The following is a 13,742-nucleotide window of genomic DNA, read 5'->3' on the forward strand; positions in this document are numbered from 1 at the left end:
TGAACAGTGTACAAAATAGTCACTAGGGCTGGGATCAAGGAGATTTCTCATATTTTTATCAGAGAATAAGGGTTCAAGGGAGAACCCTAATGCATTAAATGCACACTACTAACAAGGATAGACAGTTGAGCAGAATCTGTGGGAGGAATAAAGCAAAATCAGCATCTGGGACAGAAGGAGGGAAAAGGTGGAGTCTAGGAAGTTACAAAACCAATGTTGCTGCATTTAATCTTCATGTCTGCAGAGATTATGTATCCCTCTGTCAGCCATGTCCCACTGGCTGACTGACAGACAAAATAATCGTTTATTATCCCATCTACTACTAAGTGCTTATTACTTTCCCTTCCCACTACTTCTCTGCTTTTCTCCAGCAGATACTCATTAAGATTGACCAAGTATTCTCCCTGATTGCCAATCCCTAGCCCTGCATTGCTGTCTATTAAAACTTCAGTTCCCTTTCTTGGCATTCATATATATATATATATATATATATATATACACACACTAGTTCCTTCCAAAGTTGCATTTTTTTAAATTTTTAATTAGAGTCAGCTATTGACACTTCAGAGTCCTTTCAGAGGGTTAACAGAACTCAACAACAACAAAAAGAAAGATACATCCAATCTTTGAGGAGGTTGAAACCTAGATGAAGATTTTGAAAGGAATTTAAAAACTACAGGGAGGGACTAGAAAAAAAAAAAGTTAATTAAAAGTTACAGAATCCCAAGTTGATCTCCTCTTGAGAATACTGCAGGCACTGCCTCCAGCTCCTCTGCTTTCTCATTATCGAAGGACCAAATCCACAACTACAAAAGAAATATCCATGCTCATTACTCCCTTTAGAAAAACATCACCATCAATTGAGGGCACCCATCCACCTTCCAAGCTTATTCTGAAGGTGCTCAGCATGAACAATTTAAAGCAGATGTTCAAAGTGTACATCAAAGAATAGGACAAGGTTGAGTGTCACTTCATCCATTAAGTATCCCATAAAAAAAGTACAGAAGAGTGACTGGTCTCCAAAGTTTATTAAAAATCAAAGAATAGAAAACTTTACATAAAAATATGTCAATTTTAGCTTCCACATAGTTGTCCACACAAAAAATTTAAACATTTTTTTAAACCTGTAGCACATAACCACAGTGATAGCCAGGCCAATTCATTTGGTTCACCATGACTGAAGTGTTACATGATACCACTTTTCAAATGAGTTTTGCTTTAAAATGGACACTAGTATAAGACACCAATTAAAGCCTCTGAAGGCTCTTTAATGTAGTTATGCTCAATATTGCTAGTGTGTGAAGACTAAGCAGTACAGGCTCATGTAACAGCCCTTAGATATTATTTATGAATCAGCTCACAATTTTTAGAACTTTTTTATTGTGATGAGTCTGAAGCTTTAAGACAAACTTTCTGCAAACAGATATGCACTACTCGAGTTTGGAATGTTGCCCTCTCTCCCCTCAAGGACCTGCTTGTGTTTGACAGATTCAGTAATAACATGAACTACTTCTGCTTCTAAGGCATACAGCATATTAAAAAGCTTCATGCTTGACACCTCATTTCAATATTCAGATACCAGTTTTAAAACCTTCTATATCTGTACACAGTATAGATGTCCTGTTAACAGGATTCTTCAGCTTTCTCTGCTAGTGGACTTACATAACTCACCTGTAGTTTTCTGTATAGCTTAAGAACTCTCACTTAAAAAAAGGGAAGTCAGAGGGCATGAGATGTGACCTACTCCCAGGACAACTGTGGTGCTTTAAAAACTCAGGGTTAGGCAGGATGTACATTTTTCAAAAAGTTAAAGACAGTGTTTGTCATGGCAATACACACTTGCATAGTATACCTGTATGCATCTGTAAATTAAGTGCCAGCCACTCATACTGTGTACAACACTGGGCTGTGCTCTCCTGCAACACATTAAAAGATACTTCTTGTAATGCTTAGAGCAGCTGAAGTACTTTTTATATATTTGCTCTTAACAGAACTAATGCATACTACTATACAGATTCCTTAATGGAATCAACATATTTCCTTTCTCCACATTCCTTAAGCCGGGTACCTCTGTATAATAGTGTTGTTTCAACCCAAACATTAACAGGTTATGTTACTAAAATGCATCAAAGCATGAAGTTCACAGCTTTTTATTTTCATATCAGGACTTGAACCAACCTTTTTCCCATTCCTCTCAAAAGTTTTACTTCTGGTACTACAAATGTTCGATTTGTTGTCTAGTTAAAGAAAATTAAAACTCATTGGTCAGAGCAAGACGATTGATAGAGGCCAGACAATGAGCTAAAAAACACAGGGTCAAAACGCTTTGGAGCTTAGTAAATTCTTAAAACTGTAAGCCAAATCGCACTTTCGTTGTGAATCAAGAAGCCTCAAATATTACCAAATGTCATGTTTATAACACTGCTCAGACAACCTGCCGAAACTATGACCCCAACTTAGATAATGCAACCTGGGAAAGGATCTGTAAATTAAAAAACCTCTTCCCCTTAAATATAACTTATGTGATAATATGAAATTAAATTAAAAATTCCAAGTTATTGCACAAATCATACTTCCAATATTTACAGAGAAAAAGAATTGAGCTTTGAAAAAAAAAAAAAGCAAACCAGGAGAGCAGCAAATTCATTTTTATGATTTCCCAACTTGATTTGCTGCAAAGAAGAAAAAAAAATAATTCCAAGGGGCTGAAGTTTCCTTCACTTCTAAAATAAAAGAAAAGGAACAGATATAGCCACAGCAAAAAAGCTACAGCATTTGTAAATGTCCTTGAAGTTCTATTGTCAGAGCTGCTTCGGCACTGAATGAACCATTGTGGGAAGGCAGAAAACAAACTTCCACATTTAATAAGGCTTCACAGATAAGCACAACTACTTCTTGAAGATGGACTGAACCACCACACAAAGAAACATGCAAAGAAGTCAGCTGCAGATATTTGGCAACACCAATAAAACGATGTGCTGGACGCTGGTCTCCATCCCTCAAGTCGAGTGGTACTCAGTTTGTCTGAACAGGGAAGGTCATTCTGGCATCTGCCATTATCTGCTCAGACTAATAGGCAAGCTGTCTCTGTGTTTTTTCCTTCTCCATATATTACGATTGTACTGGTGGTGTCCACGGTTACCAACTGGTTGCCTCATGCCTCCACTGCCAACGGGGCTGTAGCTGTTGCCTTGGTTATGTGTTCCTTTCATGGAAAACTTCATTCCACTGTGCTGCTGAAAAAAAATAAAATAAGGTAAGTATTCACTTAGGCATAAAAACAGCAAACAAAACATGTATTACCAGTTGTATTTCCTCAACATATACGTCACTTCCACGAAACACTGCTTGAAGCAACTGGTCTTTTCATGCTTGTTTATTTGTAGCTGTGCAAGTCCCAAGGCACTAACAGCTTACTAAGCGTTTTCTGAAGAAAATGTCCTGCAAATGAAATGGTGCAGATTTCAAAGCATCCTTAACACCCTTGGATCTCAGTATGAAATACACTCACTGTACAACTCCCTTATAAAACCAGAGAATTTCCACATTAAATACTAATTGTGACAGATGTGTATATTTTGGAGTATCTCAGCAAGAATGTTACCAAATGAGATACTTGAGTCCTTCAGAAACATCATGGAGAAATGTAAGGGCATGATCACATGAGCTGATGCATAGGGAGTACAAGTCTGCTTTCCCCATAATCTCAAGTCAGTGACAGGCTAATTAAGCATGGCTTGTGAGGAGCTTGTAAATCCTACTGGTCTGATCATCAGCTTACAGAGCTCCTAGACTGTACCTCATATACAGACCAAGGCAAAACAATTAAGTGATCAGAAATATAGCATAACACTTTCTTTGGGGGATCTCTAATAACTTGAAACAAAAACTGCCCAGAAGGTTTAGTAGCAGCCTGAGTAAACCTATCCCACCATAAGGTACTACAAGCATCTCTATCACTTAGTAGCATACAGTAAGTTGGCTTAATGTGTATGTACTTAAATTAGGTACAAGAGTATCAGAAGATGAAACTGAAAGACTTCCTACAATGCAAGCAACCTTTCCTGATGTCTGACAGCAATAACTCAACAGACAACTGATTGCCTGCAACAAGAGCTAATTCTAACCTTGAGGGGTTGAACAGGAACACAGAGCTAACATTTTGGACAATTGCTTGGAACACTGAAGTAGCTGCAGGTATTTCATATTCTGTATTTCCAAATTAATGTGAAGTAGAAAGAAACGAGAACACCAAGCTACCATTACAATTGTGTGCACAAAAAAACAGTTATTGAAAGCATAATTCCATAAGCAACACTTTACTGTCAAACTGTTACTAGAAGAGACACTGAGCATCCAGAAAGTCAAACTGGTGAAGACCAGTGTTGAGGAACAACCACAGTTAACTGCAGGGTGGCAAAAAAACCTTAAAATTATTTTTGATTTATACAGTGTCCTACAGCAACCTGATCAACCTTCAACATGCAACTTCTAAACACCAAGTGCTGTTCTCAGAGTACCAGTGGCAAAATAATTCAAGGACAAACAGAAAAAGGAAATGCAAGCTGAGAATTTTTCATATTTAAGAGACACTACTTTCCAAACATAATTTATTGATATATGTTTCATAAATAGCTTCTAGTAGATATTTTAGCAAGTAAACAACATAAAACTATAAAAAATTAGAATGTTTTCTATTTTTGGCAAGTGGTCCTTCAAGCAAATACACCATGTCACATCCTTGTGCAAAGTTTTCTAGTTAAGTAAGTATATTTCTGATTCAATTATATACAAACATTTACTTGAAATTACATCAAAATACTAAAAATTACTCTATAATAGTAGAACACTAAAAGTAGCCAGTTGTTACAGTGACCCTCAACTGCTGAAGAAAGACAGAGGAAAACTTTAGTATTGCTACTGAACAACCAGAACAAAATTGAACAAGGAGCACACAAATTTCCAGGAAGCCTATCCATCCACTTCAGTTGAAAATGTGAAAAATCTGAGAATTTCTTCTTCAATATGAATGAGGATTCACCAAAAAAAAACCTACTGGGAGCAGGATGGCAGGTGACCCCAAGATCAGACAAGCAGCACAGCAAATATGGCAAGTGCATCTACCTGTATCCTAAAAGATATAATACCCCTTGTTTGCTCAAAAGGTAAACAAACCTTCAAAGAATGATTAATAACCCAGCTGGAATGTGGACTCGAGCTTGTGATGAAGCATTCTGCATTGTTTTTAAGCCATCAAGATAAACACTGTCAATCTACTGGACCAGGATCTGAATCCATGAGTCTTATGAATCATCAGCTGAGAGAGGTGCTTAAGGAAGTTGACTCAGGGACCACCTCAGGCAGAGATAATACCTTATATTTACCAGTTCTCAATGACATTTTGCACGCTAGTTTGTTCATTTTTTTGAAACCATCAGCTTTTAGCATCATGCATCCTGTGCTATGGCATTTCACAGCTTAAATGAGCATCACATTTAATTTGAGCCTACTACGGGATGATCTATCAGTTCTTGGAGAAAATAATTTCTTGTCAATCTGTTCTCTAACTTTTTCATATACTGCTGATGACCACAAAGACCTCATCCTGTCGAGGTTAAACAGTCATTCTTTCTTCACACAGAAGCAATTCCATGTGTTGGATCACTATTAACATCTTTCCCTATTCTGCTTCCATTTGTGTTTTGACTTTCCTCTGATGAGGAAAGAAATGTCAAAATTATACTCACTGTTGGTGTTCTGCAAGGTGTCATCTTTGCAAGATGTCATATTTACAAGATGTCATCTTTACAAGAAACTGTCTGCTCAGGACATACCACTCTCTGCAAAGTTTAAATTATTTCTCTCCCTCCTAGTGCATCACCTTGAAAGGTCCTTCTGCATCCTTTCTCAAGTAGCCCTTAAGGTGCTTCACACCACCAGCAAACTTCACCAGGCTTCATCCACTGCCTTTTAGGCATTAGGCAGCACAAACCTCTGCAGGGCTTTTCTAGTGAACTCTATCTTTTACAAAAAATTAATTTTTTGTTCCTCATTTTCCAATTAGTTAATTGTTTAAAATGGTACACATATCATTCACTTCAGGAACTTCTTTCAAGATCTTTGATAAAAGAAATTTATTTCATGTTTCTGGAAACCTCAAGAGGCTGTATCAAATATCTTTCTCCTGTGCATAAACTTCTGGACGTTCCCATGCTCAGGACTCACACAATCACTGAGAGATGACATCTGTAGCAGATGATGTCTAGAGAGATCAGATAACCCAAAAAGAAAGCCCTTCATCTGTGATATGAGAGAGAAATCTTTGATTTAGAAGTTTCTACTTCTTTGGATCTATTTCTCTAGACAGAACAATGTCTCCCATCTTAAGGTTATTGATTCAACAAATGAATGACAGAACCGGTTTGGTTTTTAGCTGTGTGGAATAATCTGCAGCATCTGGAGGGTAAACTAAAGAATTCACATTTAAGACAAGGCTGGGGGTGGGGGTAAGGTGAAATTCTTCATCACATACCAGGTTAAAAAAGCTTCCAGGAAAAAAAAAATTAAAAAAAAATAGAAAAACAAACAAACAAAACCCACAAAAACCAAAAACAAAAAAAAAACAAAAAAAAAAAAAAAAAACCAACAAAAAAACCCCACAAACCACAAAAAACACAAAAAAACCCCACAAACAAACAACAACAACAACAACAAAAAAAAACCAACAAAAAAAAACCACAAACCACAAAAAACACAAAAAAACCCCACAAACAAACAACAACAACAAAAAAAATAAAAAAAAACACCAAAAAACCTGGAGGAAAATGAAAAAAAAAAGCCTCAAAAAACTTATGAAAACAAATCTGGTTGCAATAGAAATACCAAGTAATTATTTGCTAAGGAAACTAAATTTCTATTCTTAAATACTGGCAAATTTACTGTACAAAACTGCTGACATTTAAAGACTGCCATTATTCAAAAAGAAAATATATAGCAAAAAAATTCACTACAATTTGAAATAACACAAGTAACATAACAGAGCTGAAGTCTAAACATAAACAGGCTTCTGAATTGTTTTGGTCGGTTTCTTTTTTGCCTGATAGAATTTCTAAAGCAAGGAGAAAAGAAAGGCAGAAAAATGTTGGTAATAAAGTATCTGTGCTCAACTTAAAAATAGATTACACATACAGTGCTCCAAAATGATTGGTAAGTACTTACAGAGGTAAAGGAAAAGCTTAGAAAAGGCGTGAGACAGTTTTGAAAGATCACATATTTACTGTTTTGTTGTTAAGTGGATTAAATGCCACGACTGAATCTAGTCTGCAGCTGATCAGACTTGTAATCAAACTCACACACCTCAAAACCATTTCATGTGAAATACCAGAGTAGTATTCAGTGCTACCTTATGGTACCATTGACATTTTAAGTATCTCTTAAATAACCTATCATGCTTTCTCAAAATCTTTCACAAAGTTTGCAATATTTCCAAATCCTCTATTTTAGGCTTGTAGCACTCACTTATTGACTTTTTGATCATAACATCTGTAAATACACTAAAAAAATTTAACTTCTTTTATGAAATAGATTCATTGTTTTGCGGAGAAATAATGGACAATGACCTAACCAACATTTTAGTCCAATGACATGAGAAATAAGCCAATTATTAGGCAACTTAGCCTCATTACTTTAGATTAGTTAATAGGATTCTGCAAGATATCTGCACTGCTACCTGGGTGTACTCTTAACCTGGTAAGATTTCTATGTGGTTTAGAATTCTAAGCTGAAGTGGAGACAAAACAAAATAAGTTATTCCAAAAGTTGTTCAGTATTGTCAATCTAAGGAAATAAGTCTCAAAGCACAGCAAACAAAGACTCTTCTTTTTGGCACCTACAGGTCACTTTCAGCTACAACTGATAAAATCTTGAGTCCTGAATAGATTTTATAAAATGAGCCCAAACTCTTTTCTGCAGTTATTAAAAGGGGAGATTTATGGAGCCAACCATAAGAACAGCAAAGAAAAGGAAAATCAACATGGGGACTAAAAAGAGCTCAAAAGCAAGAAAGATTTTAGATGTTTCTTACCTTCCAGCACAAGAGAACTTGTAAAAATAAAAGCTTCAAGGGAGCAGATTATTTCAATATTTCATATTTTATTTCACTTCATTACAGATTACTGGCAGAACTACCACACAAGGGTCAAGGTTGTCTTCACCTTTCACAAGAGGTTAGGCAGTATTAGTATGAGCAGCTCCAAGATAAATTAGTATTTGAGAGAGCAGAGGGCCTAATCCCCAGAATGAGGGACTGACAGCAGACAGTATCATCAGCATCACAGCAAATACTGAACTACATTATGGTAAAGAAAGTAGAATGACACATGAAATAAATACCCTTTTTGATCTTGTCAGTACTCTAGTTTCAAAACTGAGGGGCAAGAGTCAAAACAATGCTACAAGAAGACAGAACTCATACTGCAACTTTGCTGCTGTTGTGACATGGGCCATGAAGTTTATCTGCATATTTGTCACTACAGAGAACAAGAGATAACAGCTTTTTTAGCAAAAAGCTGACAGTTTCAGACCTTAAAGAGAGATCTTACCTCACTGAGAATTCTCACTTTTGATTTGGAACAGAAAAACTATTACTACAGTAAGAAAAATCCTTTCCAAATGATGAGGTGATACCAATACACATGAAAAAGTCTGCAGAGGAAATACATATGTGATTATTCAAATCAATCTCAGTTTGTAAGCAAAAATCTGATTACAATGACACCGGAAGATAAAGGAGTACTATGTCAACAAAAGGAAGGTGTGACTTCTGCATTTCCCCAAGTCTTTTATTTATGGTGAGGTTTTTTATGTTTCTAAGAAACTACTATTTAGATTTTCCTGCAACTCAGAAAGCACTCAGGAAGCAACCGCCAATGTGGCCAGAGGATTTCTTACAGTCCTATAAACATCTTGACTGGATGTTTATATGGAGACCTCTGGAGACCACTTAACCCAACATTCTCTTGTAAGCAGTCAGATTAGGTTATCCAGGGTCTGGTCAGGCTAAGTCAGTTTCCATACATGGAAGGATAACACCACATAAAGATTGTCTGTCTAAGTATAGGGCAACCTAGGTGAAAAATCTCTAGTACTGTTTTCACCTGAACAACCTCTGAAACTCAGGTCCAGTTTTTTCTTCTCTTCTTTCCTTAGAAAAGAAAAATAAAATATCATCTTCTCCTAAGTTTTGCATGTGTTAAAAACCAAACGATGTTCTGTCACACACAGAAGATGGGAGTCTGACATTTAGAATCAAAACTGTTTCCAAAGTAGACAACCATAGCCTACTTCCTATGGAAGCGCATGGGCACTGAAAAATTATTCCACCCTAAATGAGAGCATTTTCAATTAAAAAAATAACAAAAATGTCATTTGGTTGAGTGAAGGAGTCTTCAGTACCTAAACAGCTTAAAAATGCCATTGAACATATCAGGTCATTTCTAAATTGAAGTTGACATACTGAAAACATGGAAGTATCTCAATATACAAAGGGAATTTGGCATATTTCTGCACTGACATGAATTAAAATGTGTCTTTACAAACTTATCCTTCATCCAAGTGAGCTACACTTTACTGTTTGCACTCATCTAAAAGAAATTTTGACTCAAGTCCCTGACCAATTTTGTTTGTAATGCTGCTAACTTTCCAGCAATCACCTCAGAGATACAAGCAGTATCAGCAGTACTAGTGAGAAAAAGCAACACCATTAAAAATTGTTCTGGATAAAAGCAATCTCTGAAACAAAGTACGCTAGCCACAGAAGTGCCTGTAATGCAATATAAAAAAGCAGTTTAAGTTTAAATGTTTTGCCTTATTTGACCAAACTCAAAAGAATCTGAAAAAAAAGATTGCAAGTCCCTTTAAAGGTTTTGACTGTAGTATTTCAGCACTGACATTAAGGTTTCACTTCCTAGTTGTCTCCACAGCAACGAACATATTCCCAATCAGACACCACTCATCTTTACTGGAGACTTCCTCGGACACACCAGAAGCCAGCCAGTGCAGCAGAGGGACTGGTGCTTGCTGGCTTTAAATACTTTGGAATCAAAACATAGCCCTTTGGGGGAAAAAAGAAAGCATCTTAAAAGTTAAAGGAAAGATTTCTTCTAACCTAACAAAAAGGAAGTTTCTTCTGTCTTCATTTTGGTAAACTAGTGAACAGTAATCCAGCATGAACTAAACTTATCTCAAAGCAGCAACAGGGAATGTAGTCCCCTCCTCTCCTTGGGAAGTTACCAAGCAACTTCTGCCCCCTCTACTCATCTGGACATGCATGTCAACATGTTTTCCTGCTTATTTCTAATGGGCAGCACTGCTTCATAAACTGTTCTGCTCCCCCAAGTAAAATTTCAAACTGCTATCAGCAGAGTAGAAGAATGATTACCTTGGAAAAAAGATGGATGATAATGATCCTGAAAAACACACAGACCTGTGCCAGGAGCTTAATCACTCCGGAAACTATCTGGAAATTCTCCAATTAATTATGCAGTACATAAATAGAATTGGTAATCACACCAAACGTGTTTCAGAAATGAAAATACCAGGAAGCTTTAAGAGCAGCAAACTTGCCTAGAAGGCAGTAATTTGTTCAAAATACAGTCAAATGCTCTTGGCGCCTCCTGCTTTTGAGAGTTGTATTTGACACCTAGGTACAGCCTTCCAAACTGAACTGAGGTGCAAAAAGTTGCCAGGGAGAAAGCTGAAGTCACCATGCAGACAAATGAGTCCCTTTCAAAATTTTTTGACTATGAAAGAAGACTTGCTTTTAAGAAAGTCTTACACATGTTCAAATCTATCAGGGCAGGAGTCCTCTAGGTAGAGTGCACTTAATTAAGAGTTATAAACTAGCTGAGTCTCATCAACTTAAAAGAAAAGCCATCAGCCTAATCTAGCACAGTCATGCTCCAGAAAGTTGGAAGTGGAAAGGAGGTATTTACAGTATTCTGGGTAAAATGATTTCATTTCCCACTTCTGATTCAATCATAAACTTCATCAAAAAAACCCACTTCTACTTCACAAAATATAAGCTTTTGGTAAATTCAATGCAAATAGCCTTTTATCCTGTTTCTAAACTACAGGTAGCAAGAAATTCTTCTGATTTAATGTGATTCTCAAAGGCACATCTTTGTTAAGCAAAGCCACAGGAAAAAAAATCCTGCTTTTAAACATTTAAGTACTATAAAACTACTAACAGAACAGTAAACAATCACTTGAAAGGACAGCCAAGGAACATAAAGCCAGAAAAAGTGCTACAAAGCAGTTGTTTTCCAAGATTCAAAATTCTAGCAGACATCCAAAATTCACACAACACATTGTCTCTTCACAACTGTGGCAAACACTCTGAATGCCAACTTGTTCTGTACTAACAACTGCATGCCTCCCAACTAGCTCCAGGGTACTTCTTCAGAAAAGCAGAGCTGTTAAGGAAAGAATAATCTACACTAATTTAATCTTTTAGATGAAGTTTAATTTAAAATAATTCTCCAGTTTTAGTCTAAAAAAAACTTCTAAAGTTTCAGACTGGACTGTATTCACTAGCCAGTGAATACTCAATTGCAGACATTATAATAGAAATATATCATTCTATTAGCTTCTAACAAATACATTTCCTATGCAGGTAAGTTGGTATTGCCGACGTGGGACTGAGCAGTAGGGAAAGGAGAGGAAGAATCTGTGTAATCAATTAGAAGCTTAAAATCAAAGGCAAGTCAAGGGAAGTGATAATTTCCCCTCTACTCAGCATAGGTGAGGTCACACATGGAGTGCTGGGCCCAGGTCTGGGCTCCCAAGGAACAGAAATATGGACAAATAAGAGAGCATCCAGTGAAGATCCACAAAGTAGGTGTTGAATCAAATAAAAAAAGGCATTAAGTTGAAAATCTCCTGGCCCTTGATTCCCAAGAACTCTGACAGAAGGACTTGGAGAAGTCAGAAGAGAACCTGACCAAAACTAAGTTTCAAACAAACCAGCTCACTGTTTTGTTACCATAGGCAATCTACAACCCACAATTTGCATTGAGCCTTGTGTGAGGCATGTTTGACTAATAGCTTTAATTATCAAGACTGAGGGAGTGTTTTCTTGCAGAAAGATGCACTGAGGTTATACCAGAATGGATACATTAGCCAAAATACATTCAGGTCCCAGCACAATTATGCACACATTAAATTTTTTTGCAAAAAATCTTGTGCACGTGTCCATAATTAATCTTCTGTTCTCTATCTTTAAAATATATTATAGAATATTACAAGTGTAACCAAATCTAATAATGCAAAATCAAGACAAAAAAAGTAAGTCTAGAAAGGTCAGTACTATTCCTTAAAATTCAAAAACTATCTTACAACTCCACCACCTATATGGCCATATATGGTGGCCTTAGCCACCTATATGGTGGTGGGAATTAAAGAGCCTAAAGATCTACAAATATCCCACAGGCTGGGCACCAGGATTCTCAAATACAACTTAAGGAGTCAGACACCTGACACACCTCCTTTAACTTGCTCCTAGGTGTCTGTGTTGTGGAGAGGCTCTTCTACTCCAAACCCTTTCCCACCCTTTGTTCTCCCCACACCTCTGACACAGCAGTAAGTATTTTCATGACCACATGAAGCTCAGCACATGCTCTATGAAGGCTATCCTCAGAGGCTTTTAGACTGACAGCACAGAGCACATGACCTGCACCTGCCGTGTGATTGCTCGCTCATGACAGAGTTGCTGGCTCATACCTGATTACTGGTGGCCATTATCAGGGCTCTCGGAGGCGCAGATTGGGGTTTACCACTTGGCAGGGGCAATGCGGGTGCTAAACTGGCCATAAGCTGAGTCGGTGCTTGAAGACTGAACTGGTAAACATTAGGAGCTGTGCAAGGTGGTGTATCTGATTCCTTTTGGCAGAGAAAAAGGGGAAAAGAAAAGCAACTTTACAGAAAGTACAGTATATACAGACTATGCATGTGAAAACGCACCCAAATATCAACTCAAGTAAATACTGTAAAATATAATGATTTTTGTTCAATAGAAAAAAAATAAAATAAAAGCCAGCACTATGTTTACTTTATACATCTAGCAAAAGTTTAACTGAATGTCCATTAAGAAGACAATGTCAACAGGTCTATGGCAATCACAGGTCAGTTCCAGTCAGCACAAATCTAACGCCAAAGGTATGTCTCTAGCAAATTCAAACTAGAAGACGAGAACTACAGCTGGGAAAAAACAGAACAAGAACAGCAAGACCGGGTGATAGAAGGACAAGAATTTTAGTTGTCATGACAGATTCGGTCCTCAGAACAGTGTTCTGGAGTGTACTGATTTATATGGCAAAGTTACTCACTGTAATTGCTACAACCTTCTCCCACTCCACCCAGCAACAGCAAAGTTAGGGCTCCACCTCCCAAGAAACAAGCTGATGCTCTGGCCCTCAAGACCAGTATATATGTACCAGTCACACACACCACTGCTCTTGGGGAGTTCTGCTCCCCTCACTTTCCATCTGAAATCTGAGGGACAGTTCTTCAGGGAAAGCAAGATGAATTCAGGATAACAGAAAAGATACTGCAATGGAACTGAAATAACTGATTACTATTCTTCCTCCTTCCAGCCTGATCACTTGCAATCTCAGATGCATCCAAAGCAAACATTGGTGATGCTAAAGTACTGTGTGTCTGGAGCACCTAACATCAAGGAGGCAAGC

General features: G+C 37.2%; 1 protein-coding gene across 2 annotated transcripts in view; it reads right to left on the minus strand.

Annotated features, from left to right (window-relative positions):
• Positions 1-1,009: 1,009 nt before the first annotated feature.
• Positions 1,010-13,742, minus strand: part of TENT4A (terminal nucleotidyltransferase 4A) — a 58,941-nt gene continuing 46,208 nt past the window's right edge. The window contains exons 11-12 of one of the 2 annotated variants that reach the window (XM_053990994.1): positions 12,778-12,936; positions 1,010-3,236 (exon numbers count right to left, since the gene is read on the minus strand). In XM_053990994.1, coding sequence (XP_053846969.1) covers positions 3,057-3,236; positions 12,778-12,936 — 339 coding nt within the window. In that variant the 3' untranslated portion in view covers positions 1,010-3,056. The remainder of the gene's footprint in view (positions 3,237-12,777; positions 12,937-13,742) is intronic. The other variant, XM_053991003.1, reaches the window with a different exon arrangement.

The sequence above is a fragment of the Vidua macroura genome, chromosome 1 (assembly GCF_024509145.1).
Source record: "Vidua macroura isolate BioBank_ID:100142 chromosome 1, ASM2450914v1, whole genome shotgun sequence".
NCBI classification, from domain to species: domain Eukaryota; kingdom Metazoa; phylum Chordata; class Aves; order Passeriformes; family Viduidae; genus Vidua; species Vidua macroura.